Here is a 13,368-nt window from a genome sequence, read left to right on the forward strand (position 1 = left end):
AAGTATGATTTTCGGTAGGAGGGCTTTATTAGATAATCCCCGAGCCACTTGTTGAGCCACTTCCCGTTATAAAGTGTGTTGCAACCAAAAGTCGGGGGCCCAGAAATCGAGTTTTATTTCCACTTGTAGCACGCACACTTTTTAATTCATTAATCGGAAAACGCGCGGGTTGTAGATCTCGTTTTTTCGTTTATGCTCTACCTTATTTTTGTATAAATTGTTTGTTTCCTCTTCTCACGATTTGTGTTGAAATTATTATTATTGTATCCAATGATAAATGTTTTTACCAGAAATATTCTAGTTTTAATTTCCTACTGTTTTCGCGCGGAGCTTAGTTTTTTTCGAACTCGTTGTGCAAAGGTGTAGACACAACCGTTCGAAGCGGTACTCAAAAGGCGAATGAATGAACGAATGAATGAGCGCACGACGAATGAACGGGCGCAAAACAAATTTGATAACCGAATTTGATAAAGACGCGATTAGTGTGACCAAAGGGTACCACACTTAAAAACGGCTGACCTGCTGAAACTTGACTCTACGCTCAGCAAGTAATTTATCAACACTGAAGACTGCGCGGTTGATTTTGAAATTGAGGTATATACAAAGCCACCATTGCTGACTAATTAATTTTAAATAAGCTATTAGACACCTCGAGCTATGATCATAATAAAATTTTTATTTATGACCCGCTATGTGTAATTATTTTCGAAACACGTTGACATTTGACTGTGTATAATTGCTTTTGACATGGTGTATATAAACAAATTCTCTTATATCTCGGGCTCAAACCTTATATTGATGAATTTCATTTATTCATTATTCTTTTTTATGAACATAGCAATGTTCCTTAAAAACTTCCTTAGGTACTTCGATGTCAAGACATTTTATTTGCCACTACAGCTAGTCATCCAGGTCGTGCGGCACTGGTGGCTTCCAGCCCCCGAAAGCCCTTTCCAACTCCACGGCCACTCGGAGGCACAACCGATCCTGATTTGGCGCTCCAATCACAGAAAGCCCGATGGGAAGTCCCCGTTCATTTAGACCCATTGGCACATGGGTCACGGGCAGTCCAAGAACATTAAACATCAGGGTATAGTCCACGCCCCAGAGTGATAGAAGGGACCACTTGTGTCTGGGAGCAGGTAAATTCAAAGTGGGAAACAGAAGCACGCCGTCATCGCCAAGTAAATTCTAAACAGAGAAACCAGAATTAAATTAAAAATTAAATAAAATAATAAAATATGGAGGGATGGAGGGGATTTGTTAATAGTTAAGCTGTCTCAGCACTATAAACAATGTTTGTAAGCAATTAATTAGCAAGGGTGTGTTAACAAAGAAATGGGTTTATAATTTATAATTGTCTAACGACTATATACCACTTTGTAGTGACTGTTTACAAAGGTCAATGTGTATATGCAAATGATTATGAAGATTATTATCGATGTAATTAAAGCTATTATTGCAGTTAAAAAAAAACCCGAATTTGGCTATAAAAAAACACTTGTTTTATATAAGAACAGCTAAGTTTGCTTGTTAAGTAGTAGACCACTTACCTCGAACTCTCCGATCAATTCGCGTGTTTCCTTCATATATTGATTAATCTTCGATTGCGACATAAAGGCCCCTGTGCGTCGCATTAGTTCAAAGATCAGGGCGTTGGTTGTGTATTCCGAGTGACCTCGTAAACTTTTAACAATCTCCCAGACAGTCTCACGCACTTTGCCTGAACCCTCTGGATTTTCATCCGTCAATAGATAATCCATTAAATCCTGTCCGGCGATCCCAGATAAAGCCATTTCCATTGAATTCTCCAGATTGGGCAGTCTCGCTTTCTTCACGTCCAAGCCGAGGGTCTTCAGATGAGATGTGGCTTTGCAAATAGCACCTCTGATATCCTTATCCACCGCAGAATGCATCCATCCATTGATACCTTCGAAACCAAGAGCATATTGCACTTTAATCTGATTTAGTTGGATGGGTTCATTCAATCGCAGCTTGGATGCATTTTCTTTGCCCGCCATTACTTGAAGTAACTCGGACAGATCCTCAGCGAATCGGGTTATAGGTCCCTCCACAAGATAGTGTCCGATGTTCGGATCTAATGAGTTGGGAAAGTGTCCTTTGACGGAGACCACTCCTCCACTTGGTTTGTGCCCAAAGATGCCGCAATACAGGCTGGGAATGCGAATAGAACCTCCAATATCTGAGCCAATGCCGAATAGGGAGGCGCCTGCTCCATTCAAAGAACCCTGGAAATATTTCAAATTACTTATTCATATTTAGAAACCTTAAAAACAGCCATCTAACCTCTCCACCAGAACTTCCGCCGGGGGTCCGTTCAGAATCGTAGGGATTCAGGCATCTTCCATTCAATAAGGTGTCCGTCTCGATGCTGAAGCAATATTCCGGAGTGGCCGAAACCAGGAGAGGAATAGCTCCAGCTGATTTCAAGCGCTTCACTGCTGCGCCATCGGCTTGGGCTTTGATATTCTTTCTGGACAGACTGCCCACAGCAAAGGTCATGCCCTCGAGGGCACATGACTCTTTTATGGTAACGGGAAGTCCCAGCAAAGGTCGTTCTTCAAAGAGCTTCTCCACATCTGCTGCAGTTCGGCAACTGGCTATGAGGTCATCAGTTTCAGTGGCCTCTTCCAGAGCAGCCGTAAAACGAGATTCGACCAGAGCATTCAAATGCTTATTAACTGCTTCGATACGTTCGATATATGTGCGCACCAACTCCACCGATGTCAGCTGAAATCAGAAAGCATAAAATGTCAATAGTTTCCCACATATAACCGAATATTAGCTGGAGATATTATTTGTTATGGTATTTAGACGTCGGGCATGGCTTATCGCCACGAGCTTTGCTTTTTTCTGATAACGCCGATTGAATAAATTAAAACTTTCAGTATACCTTAAAGCATTATATGGTTTATTGCCTCTTAATACGTGACCCTTAAAAATCTTGCGTACTTTTTTGCAGTCTGCAGGAATTTCTAGTATTATGGTAATATCTTTTTAAATGCGTAATTCATATTTATTTCTTATATGAAATGTGTAAACCTGTGCAATGTGACCTTTGACCTGTGATAGTATTCTAGAGAACTGACAGAATAATATCAGTTTGATACGCTGGACTTTGGAAGTTCCCACGAACTTCACCAGAAACTTTACTACTTTATTGTGATTACTTTATTTTTACCTGGCGGGATTGAAGGCGTCTGCGCAGTTCCTGAACGCTGAGGGTGAGCAGGCGACTTCTAATTGGTGGTATGAGCGTCCTCCTGGATTTGGGAGGATACACAAATGCCTCCAGAAGCGGAGATACGATCAAAGCGACCACTTTTACGAAGATCACGATGAGCCTCAGAAATATTTCCATTGCGCACAAGAACCGAATGAGAGGGCGTCCGTGGCGAGAATGAAATAAACTGAGAACGAACTGACCTGATCAAGTCTGTGAATTGGAGAGCAGAGAGTTAAATTTGCCTACGTATGTATGTATGTATACACGGTAGAGAAGGTGGTGTTGATAAGGTGGAGAGTTTTTACGAAACGTAAACAATTTCGCAGTGAGAGTGGAATGAATGATTGACTAAGAGGGGGTATAACTAATTCTCCACACTCGCGGTACTCAAGCACTAGTGATTCGAGATTTTACTCTTCACCAATAATGGCGGGTGGACTCCTCCGGTGGACCTTAGATCTTTCGGCGATGGGGTTTAATATGGAAGAAAATAAATGTATAATTGTACGAATATATATATTTATATTTGTATTTTGATTGAATATTCCATATTTTTAGCTTTACTCGGCTTCTTCAAAGTTCTCCCTTTAATATACATAGTTGAGGTCCTCGACACCCTCATCTGGGTCCAAATCCTCATAGATCGGTTGCACCGATGAATAATGGCCACCAAAACCAGGTCTAGTTGACCTGTGATGGCTCTCACTTCGAATTGGGGCTGGGTTTCTCCAAGCAGCATGGATTATCTCATGACGCACAAAAATGTTCCCATCTTCATCGGGTATTGTCCTTCTTAAGCTATAGTTTTCTGACTCGTACTTGAGGGCAACAATACATTAAAGCAAGGACAAATCAACATTTTAAACACTTACGTAAATGTCATTATGGTTCTCCATAGGATTGTCAGTCTACGATGAAAATGTAGTTGACGAAGCGCAGCACTAATGAATTTTTTTTGTACTCACGCTATCTTGTCTTCGAAGCCCAAAAATATTACCCATTTCTATGGTTTAATTGCAAAGAAGGTTGGAAAAATGCGAAGATTTCAGACGCTTTTAGCTAAAATGCCGATAGACGTAGGAGATTCTATCGATTCGCAGAGTGCCCATTTGCCGTAGATATCGATTTTGAGTCAAGATAACGTCAATAAATCGTAGTTGCAGGTTAATTTTTGTGGGACTGTACACAAAAATAAAAAGTTATGTAGATCTATCGAGAAATGTTATGTAAATAAAAAAAACACTCAAGTATAAACAAATATTGGTGGTCACATATTAAACGTAGTTCACTTTAATCTTCACAACTATATTAGCACTTTAAACAAAATTTAACCTTGAACCTTAAATGGAAAACTGAGCAGGTATCCCCGATCCTCGCTTGGTGTTTCATGTGTCATGTGGCACCGGTGGCACCCAGCCGTGAAAAACGGCCTCCAGTTCGGCGGCGACCTTCAGGCAGAGTTTGTCCTGGTATTGGGCGGCCACCACCTGCAACCCTATGGGCATCCCCCGCTGATTTGTGCCCATGGGCACATGGGTGGCGGGCAGACCAAGGATGTTGAAGAGCAACAGATTGTCGATCCCCGTCACGTTCAACAGCGAGGTGTGGAAACATAGGGCGCTCGTGTGGAAGGTGGGCAGAATGAGGACTCCTTGGGTGCCAAGCAGTTGCTGTGATGCATTTTAAATGGTCAGTATAGCTTCAAGAATGATTTAATTCGCTTACATTCAGATGGCTCTTGATTTTCTGGGCCTCAACTCGGTATTCCTCCATGTTTCCAGTGGCCATAAGGCCGTTGAATCGCTTCATCACCTCCAGAACCATGGCCTCTTTGGTGAAAATTGAGTGACCTATGATGCTGTTGAAGAGTTCCACCATCAGCAAACGCATCGAAGGATCCCGATCCGCCCGCTGTGTTACGATACTGGGCAGACCCTTCAAGTCCACCAGGGAAACCAGGGCAATCTCGAGAGAGTTGCTCAGGAATTTAAGATCCAGCTGATTGGCAAAGTAACATTAGGCCGAGAAACTTTACAAAGCTGTACCTACCTTCTTGGACTGCACACCTCCTCTTTCCAAGCACGTGACAGCTTTGGTGATGGCTAGTTTTATGTCAAAGTCCACCACGGGATGGGTGAGGCAATTGAAGCCGGAGTATCCAAAGGCATAGTATACCTAAGCGAAAGTAAGATTTGACTGTTATAATTTTCTTAGTTAGAGAAATCGCACCTTCATGTCCTTCAGGGCAACTGGTTCAGACATTTTCAGCTTGTGTTTTTTATCGCCCGCCATTATTTCCAACAGCAAAGGCAAATCCCTAGCGAATCTTGTGATGGGACCGATCTGCAGCATCTCGGGGAACTTCTTGTCCGTCAGCGAGTAGGGGAAGTGACCCTTGACCGACGTGAGTCCGCCAGTGGGCTTGTGGCCAAAAACGCCGCAGAAAAGGGCCGGCAGGCGAATGGAACCACTGATATCGGAGCCCACACCAAAAGTGGTGGCTCCACAGCCATTCAACGATGCCTCACCGCCCGAAGATCCGGCGGAAGTTCGTTGCAGATCGTATGGATTCAAGCAACGTCCTTGGATATTATTGCTGGTTTCGAAACTCATGCAAAACTCTGGATTGGCAGACACCAAAAGGGGTATGCCACCAGCAGCACGGACCAGTTCAACCACATCGCCATCTTGGGGGGCTTTCATATTTCTGCGAGCAAGACTGCCCACGGCAAAGGATAATCCTGTTAACCAGTGGAAAATATAAGTTTCTGCTTAATTTTCAGTGATTTTGAGTATATGAAAGCTACCTTTAAGACCACACGACTCCTTGACAGTAAAGGGTACACCCAGTATGGGATACTTGGTGTACAGCGCCACACGATCGAAGTCAGAGCTCGCCTTCTCGATGAACTGATCCGCCAATTTTGCATCCTGGAGGGCAGCCTCGAATCGATCCTCGACAACGGCATTCAGAGAAGGATTCACTTCCTGCACACGTGCTATATAGGCGCTAACCAACTCCACCGAGGTGATCTGGAATCGAACCCCAACATATATGACTTGCAAATGTCCCACACGAATGACGCGATTGGACTTGGAGACTCACCTCGCCGCGTCGCAATTGGGTGACCAGTTCAACGACGGACTTCTTGAGCAGGGGATTACGAATGCCCGAAAATTTGGGTTTCTGACGGGGCAATACAATATCTAGAATCTTGTTCACCAGCATGCCAAAGGCATTCAGAATGAAGGCCAGCAGTCGTAGAATGATCTCCATATCGAGCAGGCGTTCGGGTCACAAAAGGTTGGGGTATTTAAATCACTGGACTTTGATCGGACCTCAGCGTAAGTGGGTTAACTACAGCTGACGTAGGTTTGCCTCGGAGGTGGTATGGGGATCGGGAACTGCTGCTGCACCTGGAACACCACCGAACACTTCGACTGCGGATCGTGGACTACGCGTGGCGATTGACACTCGCACTTATCGTCCCTTGTTTTCCATTTCAATTTGAATTTAATTTCAAAGTTAGCTCGGGTTGGCATTAACCAACACTATATAAAACTTTGGATGTTCTCGTTTTCGAAAATTATTTTGAAAAAATCTGTTTAAAGTTAAATAGCTCTGACTTGTAACTCAAATTAATTTAAAGAATTTAATGGGCAATAATTTAAACCCAATAAATAAAACCCAAACTTACCTAAATATAGCTTCATCCTACGTATCATAAAAAATGCAATTATTCATTCATTTATTTATTTAGTAATAATTTTAGTTATTGTTACACTTATCACTTACGTGCTAAAAGGAAACGTTCAACAAAGGCAAAAACTTGTTTAGCACATTACTCACTGGAAAACGAATCGAATCGGTTAACGAATCGGCTAACGAAACGGTTAACAAATAACAAAGTACTTCAACCGAGGACAGAGATTATCAGAATGAGAGTGAACTCAGTTAGGCAACTTGGCAAAGGCGCTAAGGAGACGTCTATATATCCGTATAAGTATAGTTGCTGGCTTGCGCAAAAATTGACATCTATGTAGCTATATGTATGTATCTTCGTATGCTCTACACTCATGAATATTCAAACAAAACTCTTGAACTTGTCTGGCATATATCCATAGACAATTACGCCGGTGTGTATGCTGGGTTTTGTGTTTTTAAAATCGTATATCTGCTGCAGGATTGACATCGAACTGTTTAACCCCACGACGGCAACCATTCGTCGAAAAAGTTTGAACACAGTTTATATTTTTGCAATATTCTAAGTTCTATAACCTACCAAAATAACTGTAAAAGAAAGTTTCTATGAACGTTCGAAAACGAAATTAGGTCTGCTTTTGTTTAGTTTTCGACAAAGAGTCACCGTCAAAAGGGCTAACCCTTCCCTCAAAGGGTTAACATGCTTTGGTTTTCTTATGGCCTATCCCATTCATATGTCTGATTTTTATTGATACATTTTGCGGAACAACAAAAGAAGTATTATTCTATATTGGGATATGCTTTAGAGTTTTGGTTTGTATGCTTTTCTAGTCTTGGTAAATGTGTATATCTTATGCTTAATTTATTTTATTAGCTATCATATCATATACTTTGCATGGTTATCATAGATTGGTTATTAACATTAAAATATTTATTGTCTAAAACATTTCGCCCCGCTTAGTGCCACTCTAGACCTATGTGTATCCCAAATCGGATATCTAGTTTTCCCCCCAACGATTCTAACTATAGCACACACCTTTGGCTACTTACAGATAACTCTTCCCTGTCCACCGATTAAATTTTGAATTTAATAAGTGTTTGATTCTAATACTTTGCTGATGGTCAAAATCCCGCAGATATTCCATTAAGCGGAGCACTTTTGTAGGTTAAGTATAGAAAACTTATGGGCCTAAGGAGGTTTAAAGGGTTTGGGAATGGAAAAGTTTGCAAGGCGCCAGACTCTCGGGGCTCAGAAGTGTCTGGTCCTTTGCGCAAGTGCAGTGCCAAATGGAAATCTGTCAGGGATTCAGCTCAACCACCAGCAACTGAACCACTTCAGATCCCCAAACCAACTTAGGTCATATGCAAATCCCCCTTCAAGATCCGCGTAAAGGTCTTCTTGAACTGCTGATTGGCCAGAGCGTAGCAAAAAGGATTCATCGGGCTGTTGGCGTAGCAGAGGAAGTACGAGAACATGTAGAGGTGCTCATTGATGCAGGGCGGATGCCGGCAGAATCCCTCGACCAGGGCCAACACATGATAGGGTGTCCAGCAGGCCACAAAGCAGCCCAAAATGAACGAGATCGTGCGAAACGCTTTGCGAGCACGATTCTCCGACTTGGACTTCTGTCGACCACCCACTCCAAGGATCAGGGGTATAGCCTTCTTGCTCTTGAAGTGCTTTCCTATCGAATGGATGAATGCCCTTTTGCTGGAGTTTCGGCTGGCTGCCAAACTCTTCTCCTCCCTGTTGGCATCGTCATCCTCCGCGTTCTTTTTGGTGGCACCACCACCATCTTGTTCCCCGCCTCCGCCTACACCACCCGTACTGCTGGTGGTGCCCGAGGTGGAGGGCATCTTGTTGGTATTACTGTCCGAGGTTTCTCGCTCCTCAATCCGTTCCAGTGGCACCGGCGGTGGTGCTCCCGCCGCCGACTGGGGCGTTCCCGTTTGTGGCGATGAAGTCTTGACCTTTGGTGAGAGTGGCATTGGTGGCATCGGGGAATAGAGTATGGCATCCTTGCTGCTGGTCTCCATAGGACTGGAGGCCCGGCGATGGGGACAGTCCGCAGTTAGCTTTCCGGGCACATCCAACAGGCAGATGGCCTCGATGCAGCTCTCCCGCCTCACCTTGGCGAAGTCCTCGATTCCTGTGTACGAGACGAGAAGACGTTTTTCAATGGCCACCGCCTCCTCGATACTCTGACTCTGGCTTTGACTTTGACTCTGGTTGTGATTCGGATTCAGGTTGAGGCTCAGGCTTTGGCTGGGACTCTGGTTTTGGCTGGGAGTTTGACTGAGGCTCTGGTTCAGGTTCGATTTTGGTGGATTTCGGCGTGCGGGCGGTGGTGGAGGCAGGACTGGAGGTTTTCCCTGGACGCTGTCATTCGGGGAGGTCGTGGAGTTGGCCGTCACACTGGCCAGCATGGCGGAGCTCTCGTCCATGTAACGCAGCTCCGAGTTCGTCATTAGGTCATAGGTCAGGGCCAGCTCGCTGTTACCCGAACTATTACCAAAGGGGCGATCCGAATAGTCATCGGAGAGCGGGGTGGGGCACTGAAAGGCGTCGGGAGGTGGCAATATGGTCTGCACCAGACCCTGATGCACTTGATCACTAGGCACCTCGATGGGTGCCAAGTCCACGGGGGACAGGGGATCGCTGGTGTTGAGTAGTGTTGGAGGAGCGGACAGGTCGACCAAACGATCATGCTCGGCTATCTGGGACAGGGTGGAGCAGGATGTGCGCTTGGGCCTGTCCAGCGGTGGGTTCGTCTGGTTTTGGTGGTGCTGGTGGTGCGGTGGCTGCTGGTTCTGGTGGCTGTGCAGGGAGCGCACCTCTTCCTTGCTCTGCGCCCGCTGCAACGGACTCTGGTTGTGGTGGTGCTGTTGGTGATGGTGGTACTGGTGCATGGCCTCGATGGACTTGGAGTTGGTGGTGCTCTTCTGCAAGTTACCTTTCCCACGAGTGGCCAGTAGGGCGGCCTGTGCCCCAAAGACCAGACCAATCGATGACCGCTTCCTCATGTTGTTCAATTTCTGCTGTGTGATCAACTGCTGGGCCTGGTTGACGGAGGATTCCTCATCGGAATCGAAGGCAGGACTGCTGGATCTCTCGCTCTTTTCCGCATCCACGGCTGCCTCACGTTTTTTCGCCTCCTCCTGGATTTTGGCTGCCGACGCTCTCCTCTGTTCCGGAGTCATCTTCTCCACTTCCTCCGTGGCTACGGCCAGTGGATTTGCCTGACCCGAACCACTTAATCTCTTGATCACTGTGGTGCAGGCACTATCCAAATCGGTTTGATCTCCCGCCAGTTCCACTTTGGTCTTCAGGATTTTCTCCTCAATCACACCAATTCCAGCTGCATGTCCGGCCATTCCGGACATTGCTCCAGCACTCAGGGCCACCATGGATTGCATTTTCCGTTGCTTCGCCTCACTGCGCTTTTGCATATCATAGGCTGTTTTGTAGATCCCGGCATATAAGACAAAAAGCACAATTAGAGTGGTCCAATAGTAGCCAATAATCAGGGCCGTATTAAAGATCGGATCCTTGAGGAACTGAACGGCGCACTGTCCAGGAAGTAGATCCCGCTTGCCGGTGAAGTGCTCCCATCCAAAAATCGAGATGAAGAAGAGCAGAGCGGGAATGATCCAAGTGATTGTGACCATATATATCACTCTGGTTCTCGTCCTCCAACTCCGGTACTTGGCGGCAATCTTCACGGAGCAGTAGCGATCTATCGTGATCAATAGCACCGTGTATTGGGACACCAGACAGACCGTATAGTCCACGGAAAGCCACAGATCGCAGAGCATCGGACCCAGGTCCCAGTAACCCTTGAGCACGTATATCGTGTAGAAGGGCATCGAAACGGTTCCTGAAATATGGGTTTATAGTATAATTAATAATTATTTTGTGAATTTAAGGTAAATTAGTTACTACCTATCAGCATATCCGTGGCTGCTAGGGAGGCAATAAAGTAGTTGCTGGGCTGCCGAATATTCCTGTCCACGATGAAGGCCAGTAGCACCAGGATATTACCGCCCACCGTCAGAATGATACAGATCGCCAGGCAAATGGCTATCAGGATCGTCTGCCACAGGGCAAATGGTGGCAGAACAGGACCAAGAATCTCCGAGTCGGAACTGGATCCCGACATGGTGGAACCGCCATCAGAGGATTGATTTCTAACAGCCAACAGAAGGTTCGTATTGTTCACATCGAAGTTCCTGTACCATTGCAGCTGTTCATTAACCGGCCAGGAATTGAAGTCACTGCTCTCGCCATAGATCTTGGCCGCCTCCAAGAGGCGTTTGCACTCCGTGTGGGTCAGGACTCGCTTGAAAATGAAGCTGCACAGCTTATCCCGCTCCCTTCTAAGGCTCCTGGAAGTGGAAAAGTTAATAAATGGCTTATTAGGGTTGACATAAAACTATCTCTATCCTTTCAAACTCCTTTAAAACAAATTATATTTTACTAGCAATTCTAACAATGTATCTTTTTAAGATCTCAATTTTCTAAAAGCTTTGCCACTGAAATTACTATTCTAAAAGGCGCCTTTATTCTATTAAGACAACTCACCAGTCGGTGATCCACTTGTTCTTGATGGTATAGATGGAGTCGCTGGAGTTGCCATTCAGGCCAGTCAGCTCCTCCTCGCCCGCCGACTTGTTAAGCGACCGCATGCTTAACCGCTCCTCCCTCTTCCCCCTCTGGCCACGTCCCGCTCCCTGCTCCCCGCACTCCGCCTCTGCGCTCCACAACCTCTGCGGTTTTTATGGTAATTTCAAGTTGTTCCTCCTTAATGTGCTGTCGACGGCGTTTGTCCCGGAGTGCTTACATTGCCTCCACGGAATGCCAGGACTTGTCTCCGGTCAGGTGCGCAGCATCTGCAAGAGGCAACAAAAGCAGCCACAGTCTTGGTTAGCACTTGCAAAAATAAAGAGGTTATTAAAGTACGCCAAACTACTTTCAATAATAACTAAACTTTTTAAAAACTTTTTTTATAATATGTTAAAAAAACTCCTAAATTTTAGAATTCTGACAAATGTCGTTTTCCGATTTTCCATCCAATAAATAATTGTTTTTTTTTTACCGAATCATTGGTAATAATAATCCGAATATGGAATGTCATACCTCGCTGAGTTCGTAATTAAATCTCTAATCGATGTGTGTTTGATTTGGAAGAATTTATTTTTTTGCGATTTTTTACAAAATTTGACGATGTTACCCCTTTCCAAAAATTCGAAAATTGACAAAAAAATTATTTTTTCTAAACCCACAAAAAATGATAGGATTGGTTTGCATTGCTAATTAGCTATTTAAAACCGCTATTGTTTTAGTTGCGCGATATTTTTTAGCCAAGTAATGACGAAAAGACGCTTCTTAAATAGTAAAGTTTTGGCCGAAACCGATTTTCCGATTTTCGTCCAAATAAAGTTAGTTTTTTAACCGAATCATGGAATGTCATACCTCGCTGAGTTCGTAATTAAATCTCTAATCGATGTATGTTTGATTTCGAAGAATTTATTTTTTTGCGATTTTTTGCAAAATTTGACGATGTTACCCCTTTCAAAAAATTCGAAAATTGACAAAAAAATTATTTTTCCTAAGCCCACAAAAAAGTGATAGGATTCGTTAGCATTGCTAATTAGCTATTCAAAACAGTTATCGTTTTAGTTTTGCGACCATTTTCGGTAATGTAGTTGTTGGAAAACTATTGGAATAATGGAAATTATATTTATGTTCAAAATTAGTAATGATAATAAAGTATTTACGAAATAAAGACACTTTCTTTCCGTGCAGTCTTCGTGGACGTCTTCGCTTCCGCCAAGTTTAAACTAATTTTGCAACCGTTAACTGGCAACCGGCGACTGGCGATGCAATTTGCTTGTGGCAGTTGCTTCCTGCCCGATGCTCCTGCCGGTGCCCGATGTCCTTCCTTTGTCCTGTTCCACTCTGTTATGTTGCCTCATTATGTTACGGCATGATTTGCTTATGGCTCTGCCACTTGAGCTTCGAGCGGCCTTCGCTCGCCGTCGCCTTTTCTATATTTCCATCTCTTGCCTTTTTGTACTCCCTATTCAGTGATTTTCTTGACCTTTTTCTACCTCGACTGCGGGTATTTTAATTTGACTGACATTTGGTAAGTTGAAACTTGATACATTATTGATGAGCGAAATCATTTCGGAGATAGTCTTTTGGGTAGGAATTCGGAACCCATTGTGATATTATTAATAACAGGCGTACACATAACTTATCTCGGCCTAGATAATGAATTTATTTATTTTTAAATTAGCACAAAATTTCCCAGAGTATGCAATCGTCTTGCACCCGATGCTCAAAGTTAACTTGATGTTATTTAAACTAAATGCTCACATTCACTGGCAGGGCAAAGTTTCTTTCACTGAGGTCACT

At 44.1% G+C, this 13,368-nt stretch overlaps 4 protein-coding genes across 4 annotated transcripts; all 4 read right to left on the reverse strand.

The window, feature by feature from the left end:
- Window positions 1-792: 792 nt before the first annotated feature.
- On the reverse strand, window positions 793-3,382 carry LOC117144968 (fatty-acid amide hydrolase 2-A). Its single transcript, XM_033310429.1, has 4 exons — window positions 3,203-3,382; window positions 2,308-2,751; window positions 1,554-2,249; window positions 793-1,191 (listed from the first exon to the last, which is right to left on the reverse strand). Exons 1-4 carry the CDS (start codon window positions 3,380-3,382, stop codon window positions 901-903), a joined length of 1,611 nt encoding a protein of 536 aa, XP_033166320.1. The 3' UTR covers window positions 793-900.
- Window positions 3,383-3,389: 7 nt separating this feature from the next.
- LOC117144969 lies at window positions 3,390-4,372 on the reverse strand. Its single transcript, XM_033310430.1, has 3 exons — window positions 4,213-4,372; window positions 4,120-4,155; window positions 3,390-4,065 (listed from the first exon to the last, which is right to left on the reverse strand). The coding sequence occupies exons 1-3, from the start codon at window positions 4,246-4,248 to the stop codon at window positions 3,835-3,837; spliced, it is 303 nt and encodes a 100-aa protein (XP_033166321.1). The 5' UTR covers window positions 4,249-4,372; the 3' UTR covers window positions 3,390-3,834.
- Window positions 4,373-4,495: 123 nt separating this feature from the next.
- Window positions 4,496-6,720, reverse strand: LOC117145198 (fatty-acid amide hydrolase 2-B). The gene is made up of 6 exons (XM_033310760.1): window positions 6,354-6,720; window positions 6,055-6,280; window positions 5,477-5,988; window positions 5,297-5,422; window positions 4,973-5,245; window positions 4,496-4,917 (listed from the first exon to the last, which is right to left on the reverse strand). Exons 1-6 carry the CDS (start codon window positions 6,522-6,524, stop codon window positions 4,633-4,635), a joined length of 1,593 nt encoding a protein of 530 aa, XP_033166651.1. The 5' UTR covers window positions 6,525-6,720; the 3' UTR covers window positions 4,496-4,632.
- Window positions 6,721-7,052: 332 nt separating this feature from the next.
- On the reverse strand, window positions 7,053-11,636 carry LOC117145570. The gene is made up of 3 exons (XM_033311275.1): window positions 11,533-11,636; window positions 10,894-11,336; window positions 7,053-10,828 (listed from the first exon to the last, which is right to left on the reverse strand). Exons 1-3 carry the CDS (start codon window positions 11,634-11,636, stop codon window positions 8,304-8,306), a joined length of 3,072 nt encoding a protein of 1,023 aa, XP_033167166.1. The 3' UTR covers window positions 7,053-8,303.
- Between the last annotated feature and the right edge of the window lie 1,732 nt (window positions 11,637-13,368).

This window comes from Drosophila mauritiana, chromosome 3R, assembly GCF_004382145.1.
Source record: "Drosophila mauritiana strain mau12 chromosome 3R, ASM438214v1, whole genome shotgun sequence".
Taxonomy (NCBI): Eukaryota; Metazoa; Arthropoda; class Insecta; order Diptera; family Drosophilidae; genus Drosophila; species Drosophila mauritiana.

Coding starts and splice junctions, on each gene's coding strand:
- LOC117145570 (XM_033311275.1), bottom strand. CDS start 11,636: ATGCGGTCGCTTAACAAGTCGGCGGGCGAGGAGGAGCTGACTGGCCTG. Junction 11,337..11,532: donor AACAAGTGGATCACCGACTG/GTGAGTTGTCTT, acceptor TTCCACTTCCAG/GAGCCTTAGAAGGGAGCGGG. Junction 10,829..10,893: donor AGCCACGGATATGCTGATAG/GTAGTAACTAAT, acceptor CCCATATTTCAG/GAACCGTTTCGATGCCCTTC.
- LOC117144968 (XM_033310429.1), bottom strand. CDS start 3,382: ATGGAAATATTTCTGAGGCTCATCGTGATCTTCGTAAAAGTGGTCGCT. Junction 2,752..3,202: donor GACGCCTTCAATCCCGCCAG/GTAAAAATAAAG, acceptor TTCTGATTTCAG/CTGACATCGGTGGAGTTGGT. Junction 2,250..2,307: donor GCGGAAGTTCTGGTGGAGAG/GTTAGATGGCTG, acceptor AAATATTTCCAG/GGTTCTTTGAATGGAGCAGG.
- LOC117144969 (XM_033310430.1), bottom strand. CDS start 4,248: ATGGGTAATATTTTTGGGCTTCGAAGACAAGATAGC. Junction 4,156..4,212: donor GGCTTCGAAGACAAGATAGC/GTGAGTACAAAA, acceptor TTTTCATCGTAG/ACTGACAATCCTATGGAGAA. Junction 4,066..4,119: donor AGAACCATAATGACATTTAC/GTAAGTGTTTAA, acceptor GTTGCCCTCAAG/TACGAGTCAGAAAACTATAG.
- LOC117145198 (XM_033310760.1), bottom strand. CDS start 6,524: ATGGAGATCATTCTACGACTGCTGGCCTTCATTCTGAATGCCTTTGGC. Junction 6,281..6,353: donor CCCAATTGCGACGCGGCGAG/GTGAGTCTCCAA, acceptor GTTCGATTCCAG/ATCACCTCGGTGGAGTTGGT. Junction 5,989..6,054: donor GGAGTCGTGTGGTCTTAAAG/GTAGCTTTCATA, acceptor ACTGGTTAACAG/GATTATCCTTTGCCGTGGGC.